Here is a 7367-nt window from a genome sequence, read left to right as displayed (position 1 = left end):
TCGTTCTAGGGGCACCTGGGTGGCTCAGTGGGTTAAACCTCTGCCTTTGGCTCAGGTCATGATCTCAGGGTCCTGGGATCGAGCCCCCACATCGGGCTCTCTGCTCAGCAGGGAGCCTGTTTCCTCCTCTCTCTCTGCCTGCCTCTCTGCCTACTTGTGATCTCTCTTTCTGTCAGATAAATAAAATCTTAAGGGGGGAAAAAATCGTTCTAGGTTTTTTCCCTGTATCTTAACCCCCTCCCCAGATTTTTCTAAGTTACCATGAACATGTAACGCTTATGGATTGTTTTAAATTTATTAAATTAAATGATAGCCAATGAACAAATTTGCCACCTTATGGATGCCTCTTGGCCACAGCTACTCAGAGTTGGTAGAACTTGATAATAAACAATACTTTATCCTGGGTTGGTTGGTTTGTTTTTAAGATTTTATTTTTAAGTAATCTCTATACCCAGCACAGGGTTGAACCCACAATCCCGAGATCAGGAGTTGCATACTTCACCACCTGAGCCAGCCAGGCGCCCCCGGACTTATTTTATTTTATTTTATTTTTTTAATCACAATACAGATGCAGGTGTTTTCTTTCCGTGAGCAGTTTCTTTGTGTGAATTTATAAATCACCCCATGTGGATTCGGATGTCCCAGTGACTGAGAGCCAGCTGTTGGGTGTTTTAACTAAACAGCTTACTCCCAGTTGGCCACTTAAATCCCGGTGAGAGGTATTAGCTGCTCAGAGCATCCAGGGTGAAGGTTTTCACAAGGCCTTTAGTGACCTGTTTTAAATTTGTTGAGATTTTTCTGCTTTGGCTTTTTCCTATAGGTGCCAGAGTTGATCTGCTTCAGATTTCCACAAATGACTCATCTTCCTGCCATATTTTCTTAGACTACAATGACTTAAGATTATCTCTGGGTTACTTTTAAACATAGTTTTTTCTACCGCATGCATTGGGAGGAATAAACAGTGGTATTGAAATTTAAGCCTGTTTCTACCTCATGCTGATTGATTCCTGCACTCCATAGAAAACTTCATTTCTTCCTGAAAATGGCACTTTAATGATTCATTATTTTCTATGGGAGGTAGCTTGTGACCTTCTTTTGTCTTTTTTCCTTCCAGAGGGAATCTGGAAAAGTTGTAAGCAAAACATCATTTCTCTAAGAAAGTTCTGGGTAACAGAAGTTCCGGATAACAGGTAAAGCATAAACTTCGGTCATGCTGATAATCACCGATAATCTGCAAAAGTAAACTGGAAGAGAGAAGGAGAGAGAAGTGTGCTTTGTGTCAGGTGTTGCGTTAGGGATTTTAATTTTTTTTTTAAGATTTTATGTATTTATTTTTAAAGATTTTATTTATTTATCTGACAGAGAGAGAGATCACAAGTAGGCAGAGAGGCAAGCAGAGAGGGTAGGGGAGCTGGTTCCCCGCTGAGCAGAGAGCCCGATGTGGGGCTCGATCCCAGGGCCCTGAGATCACAACCTGAGCTGAAGGCAGAGGCCCAATCCACTGAGCCACCCAGGTGCCCCAAGATTTTATTTTTATTTGAAAGAGAGTGAGAGAACATGAGAGGGGAGAAGGTCAGAGGGAGAAGCAGGCTCCCTGTGGAGTCGGGAACCCAATGCGGGACCCAGTCCTGGGACTCCAGGATCATGACCTGAGCCAAAGGCAGTGGCCCAACCAACTAAGCCAACCAGGCACCCTGCATTAGGGATTTTATATACATAGATGATTTTTAGTAGGATTCTGGGCAGAGATCTAAGACTCTCAGAATAAAGCTGTCCTTGAAAACCCAGTTTCAGGGGCACCTGGGTGGCTCAGTGGGTTAAGCCTCTGCCTTCAGCTCAGGTCATGATCTCAGGGTCCTGGCATCAGGCTCTCTGCTCAGCGGGTAGCCTGCTTCCCCCTCTCTGTCTGGCTTCCTGTCTGCCTACTTGTGATCTCTCTCTCTCTCTGTGTCAAATAAACAAATTAAATTTTTTTTTTTAAATTTTAAAAATGCTGTTTCAAATGGATTTGCCTATTGATTGGATTTAATGTCCTCACAATTCAGTTTGGAAACATTTTTAATATCTACCAAGAACAAAGTACAGCAACAGAGAAGCCTAGAATCTATTATGCTGTGCAGCCCAGCTAAGGAGTGACTTCCTAGTTCCTTTCTGTCTTTTGTTTAGTTCTTGATCTTTGCCAGTTATTTGCAGCTGTATCATCTCCTTAATTCTTTCTAATACTTTGTCACCAGGTCTAAAATTTTAATTTCCTCATACAGTACCTCTTTACAACGGAGTCCAGCTCAAGTATCCACATTATGTTTGTTTGTTTGTTTGTTTGTTTTTAAGATTTTATTTATTTATTTGACAGAGAGAGAGAGCAAGCACACAAGCAGGGGGAGTGGCAGGCAGAGGGAGGAGGAGAAGCAGGCTCCCAGCAGAGCTGGGGAAACCCAACGTGGAACTCGATCCCAGGACCCCAGGATCATGACCTGAGCTGGAGGCAGTTGCTTAACCAACTGAGCCACCCAGACACCCTCCACATTATGTTTTTAGTGATAATCTCACCATGACTGAACAGAATAAGCTACACTTTGTTCTTTTTTCTTATTTATATCTCACAAGTAAGTCTTATGACATGATAGTATACATAAAGAATCCAGTATGCTGGGTCTGAGAAATATATCTCAGATGGTAGCTACAATTTGACCTTTGGGACTAGGGAAGACTGGAAAGCCAACCAGACTTCCTAGGGTTCTGCAGACAAGTGCTCACAGACTGAGGTGAATTATCCTACATGAGATAGTAGAGCATGAGGTGCTCTTCATGCTGTCATTCTAACAGGAGCCTTGGGGTTAGATTTCAAGTATTCAGAAAAGTAGTTCCTAGAGATATCATCAACAAAAAATTAAGTTGTTTCAGATTTTAATAATTTGTTGATTTTCCTTTGGGATTTTTCCATTTTTATCAGGGCAAAGCAGTTTGGTCACCATGAGCTGGAGCTTCCTGACACGCCTGCTAGAGGAGATCCACAACCATTCCACATTTGTGGGGAAGATCTGGCTCACTGTATTGATTGTCTTCCGGATTGTCCTTACGGCTGTAGGAGGGGAGTCCATCTATTATGATGAGCAAAGCAAATTTGTATGTAACACAGAGCAGCCAGGCTGCGAGAATGTCTGCTATGATGCCTTTGCGCCCCTCTCCCATGTGCGCTTCTGGGTGTTCCAGATCATCCTGGTGGCAACCCCGTCTGTGATGTACCTGGGCTATGCCATTCACAAGATCGCCAAGATGGAGCATGGCGAAGCAGACAAGAAGGCGGCTCGGAGCAAACCGTATGCTATGCGTTGGAAGCAGCACCGAGCTCTGGAGGAAACAGAAGAGGACCATGAAGAGGATCCCATGATGTATCCGGAAATGGAATTGGAGAGTGAAAAAGAAAACAAGGAGCAGAACCAACCTAAACCCAAGCATGATGGTCGACGGCGGATTCGGGAGGATGGACTTATGAAAATCTACGTGCTGCAGTTGCTGGCAAGGACCGTGTTTGAGGTGGGTTTTCTGATAGGGCAGTATTTCCTGTATGGCTTCCAAGTCCACCCATTTTATGTGTGCAGCAGACTTCCTTGCCCTCATAAAATCGACTGCTTTATATCTAGACCCACCGAAAAGACCATCTTCCTTCTAATAATGTATGGTGTTACAGGCCTTTGCCTATTGCTTAACATTTGGGAAATGCTTCATTTAGGGTTTGGGACAATTCGAGACTCGCTAAACAGTAAAAGGAGGGAACTGGAAGATCCGGGTGCTTATAATTACCCTTTCACTTGGAATACTCCATCTGCTCCCCCTGGCTATAACATTGCCGTCAAACCAGATCAGATACAGTACACCGAACTGTCCAACGCTAAGATCGCCTACAAGCAAAACAAGGCCAACATCGCCCAGGAACAACAGTATGGCAGCCATGAGGAGAACCTCCCGGCCGACCTGGAGACTCTGCAGCGGGAGATCAGGATGGCCCAGGAACGCTTGGATCTCGCAATCCAGGCCTACAGTCACCAAAACAACCCCCATGGACCCCGGGGGAAAAAAGCCAAAGGGGGGTCCAAAGCTGGGTCCAACAAGAGTAGTGCTAGTAGCAAATCAGGGGATGGGAAGACCTCCGTCTGGATTTAATCTTGGCGGGGCTTGAAACTAGTGCTTTTCATAGTTCATGGTAAGCAGCGGCTCACTGAATAATGACTTCCATTGAGTAAACATTTGGCTCTGGTTATCTTCAGGGATGCTGTTGGCTCATGATCCAAGCTCAGGGGACTCTGAAAGCGGGGCTGGGACAAGGGGGAGAAAAGGGGAAAACACAGTGTTCCTGGGCACATTTTCCAGCAATAATACAGTTATGGAACTTTACATTTATGTCTTCCAGATCTGGAAAAGAACAGATATATTTAAATCATTCTTGTTGAAAAGTTTTTGTATGTACAGTATTATGGTACATTTTTTTAGTATGAGAATTTTTTTTGTATTTGTATATTGGACCACTGTAGTTATACTTTTGTATTAAAGGAAAAAGAAATCCTTAAGGTAATGCCTACTAGGCTAGTGTTATTACTTTTCAGCAAATGCAACCCTGGGTATAAAGATTTCATAGATCCTACACCTAATAAAAGTGCCTCTTGTGTTGCCGGGAAGAGTTCAGATATGTAAGGAGCCAGAGGAGGAAGCATCAGAAAGTCCACAGTAGTGGGAGGTTGAGGTCTTTTTCCTTTACTTAAGAGGTTCTTGTGTCTCATTCATGTACCCAGACTTGTATCTAATCTTTGAAAACCTATTTGTGTTTTCAAAGGGTATAAATGATTCCCTGCAAGATTCCTGTAGTTATCAAGCATTACCAGCATTTCCCTTGGTGGTGTGTATATAATTTAAGTTCTTTCAAAAGGCTTGAATACAGAGGTATCCCCAGCCTGGTAGCAGTGCGGAGACCCTGTCCTGAGGTGTGACGAAGAGTCCTGTTGTACAGAAAAGCCTCAGAAATGAGCCCCACCACGCTGCAGTTCAGTTGTGGACCTGATTTGCCTGAAATCTCTACCCAGAAACCTGCCTCTTGGGTTGCTCAAGAAACCAGTGATGGATATTTTCTTTACGTGTTAACATTAGAAATACAAAAATTCCCCTGTAGGCTAAGAAAACTCAAAGGTTCTTGCACTGTATATGGCAGAAGACCTAAATCTGAATTCCTAGTTTTTTATAATTTACTGTGAAACTTAAAATTTCTATACTTCTGCCAGTGTGGATTTCTGTGTGGGAACCAGTCAGGACAAGGATTCTGCCTGTAAATAGACCTAAAGAGAATTTCAGTATTTATTCCTTATAGGCATATCTGTTTGTTAATGACTAGCATGAGGGTTCACATAACACTCGTAATTTGTAGTATTTTATTGATGTTTTCGGTCCTGGATTATGTTGGAGAGCTTTGCTCTTGCATCACGTTCACATCATTTGTCTCAGAGTTTATGAGCATCTGAGTAAGAACTTGGTAAAGATTTAAAGGAAGGGGCCTTTGCTTCCCAGGGAGCATTTCCGTTTGAGTGTGTCACTCTCCTAAGAGGAAGCAAGCCACCTCTGACTTTGGAATTCCCGAAGTATTACTTTTTATGTCTTAGTTTTGGAACATCGGTTCTTTATTATTTAGGAGAATCCTGGAGCAGCACCCTTAGGTCATTTCTTTTTCATTTCTTTCTTTGTTCTACTCAGTAGAAAATTTAAAATGATCTTCTAGCCATGTGTTAACCCTTATTTTGCTTTTCTTTTCTTTTTTTTTTTTTTTTAATCTATAAATTTTAGCCCAGAGAAGCTCCTTAGAATCTCTAAATGTCTTAAGCAGAAAGGAAACTCAGGTGAGACTAAAAGGGAATTTTCAAAGAACAGGAGACCTGATGTGTCCTGGATGATTAGTAAACATGCATAGTTTCCTTCATACTACATGTTTTATAAGGAAATTCAAGTGATTCTTCTTAGAAAACAAGCAAGATTTTAAACACCAAAGCTTAGCTAAGATGAAGAGCCATCAGTTCATTCTTGTGTCTCTAGAGCTTCAAGGAGATTTCTTAATCAAAGGACAGAAAACACACAGACATTCACATCCATCTACCCAGAGCCTGAAGGAGAACAGAGTGGCTTCGCCAGCGGAAAGGTTGGGGGGGACTCGGGAGTGACCGAGAGGGAAAGGAGTCGAGCAGAAATGCCAGACAAAGACGTGCGGCGCCAAGAGCGTCCACTTAGTTCCTGCACACAGTGCCCTGGGCGTTTCTTCTTGGCTTGTTCCGAGGAGAATGTTATTTTGTATCTGGATAATTTCTTCAACATCTAAGTCACTTCACATGTACACACACTTGAAAAACCTATTTTTTTATTCTCTCACCAGAGCTTTAATTATGACATGGAGTTCCCAACCCTCACTGCTTTCCTGGTACATTTCTTTCAGCCTTTGAACATGGGAGTTGGCCAAAGCCATTTTCCCCTCATGGCATGTCACGGACCTCCATTAGCAAGTTGGCCCTACCAGTGTCTACCTTAACCCATTAATTGGGTTGACGTTGAATCTATTAAAAATGCCATTCTGGTTATTCTGGAACGTGCAGTTATTAGTATAAAAAGCGTGTGAGCAGTATTTTTTTTCTTACCAAAATCCTGTTCCTTTGGATTGCTGCATTGACCTGCTCTGTCTGTTGTGTGACCTTTACTTTTCTAAATTGTTGAGGTCTTAGTCTTCCCACACCAGAACTAGGGGACAGTCAACACATTTATATTTCTTAATGTGGTATTAGAGTTATTCAGATGTGGTGTGTCTTTTTGCTCATCATCTGTGTTAAAATCTGTTATTCAGAAGAGATTATAAAACAGACTTCTTAGTCAAACTGAAAGGGAGAATTAGAATACATTTTTGCCTAAGAATTGTTAATGTTGGCTTTGTGGCTTCATCTTCGCTTATGACTTCATTTTTCCTGTTTCTATATTTGCTTGCTTAAACCCACAAGTGTGTTACCTCATTCGAAGTCATTCTTCTGGGGATTTTCCTTGACTAATATCTATAGAATTACTTTTGATAAAAATGAACTTTGCCATCTAAAATGGGTTTCATGGCCCCAACAACTCTTACCCATCTGTCTTTCAGAAGGACACCTATGTCTTTAAAGAGAAAAAATGTCATCATTTGGTACCTTAACTCTCATTTCTCCATGGTATGAAATTAAGCAGTTTACTTGCCCTTTCCAAGTTTCAGGAGCTGCTTGCTTCTCCAAAACGTTATGAAGTAGTTAGACCCTCTGGTAAAAGATACTAAAAAATCATCTATGGGTCATTTGTCTGAACCTGGAGCTTCA

The 7367-nt window shown here is 42.1% G+C and overlaps 1 protein-coding gene across 1 annotated transcript; it reads left to right on the top strand.

Moving 5' to 3' along the window:
• The first annotated feature begins 1070 nt into the window (after positions 1-1070).
• GJC1 (gap junction protein gamma 1) lies at positions 1071-4644 on the top strand. The gene is made up of 2 exons (XM_080827435.1): positions 1071-1190; positions 2954-4644. The coding sequence occupies exon 2, from the start codon at positions 2974-2976 to the stop codon at positions 4162-4164; it is 1191 nt and encodes a 396-aa protein (XP_080683561.1). The 5' UTR covers positions 1071-1190; positions 2954-2973; the 3' UTR covers positions 4165-4644.
• Positions 4645-7367: the final 2723 nt, after the last annotated feature.

Source organism: Martes martes (assembly GCF_963455335.1).
Source record: "Martes martes genome assembly, chromosome: 16".
Taxonomy (NCBI): domain Eukaryota; kingdom Metazoa; phylum Chordata; class Mammalia; order Carnivora; family Mustelidae; genus Martes; species Martes martes.
The sequence above is the reverse complement of the archived record's forward strand: the minus strand, read 5'-3'. Positions and strand labels throughout refer to the sequence as shown.

Excerpts from the sequence above, each read along its gene's own strand:
- GJC1 (XM_080827435.1), top strand. The coding sequence starts at position 2,974 with ATGAGCTGGAGCTTCCTGACACGCCTGCTAGAGGAGATCCACAACCAT.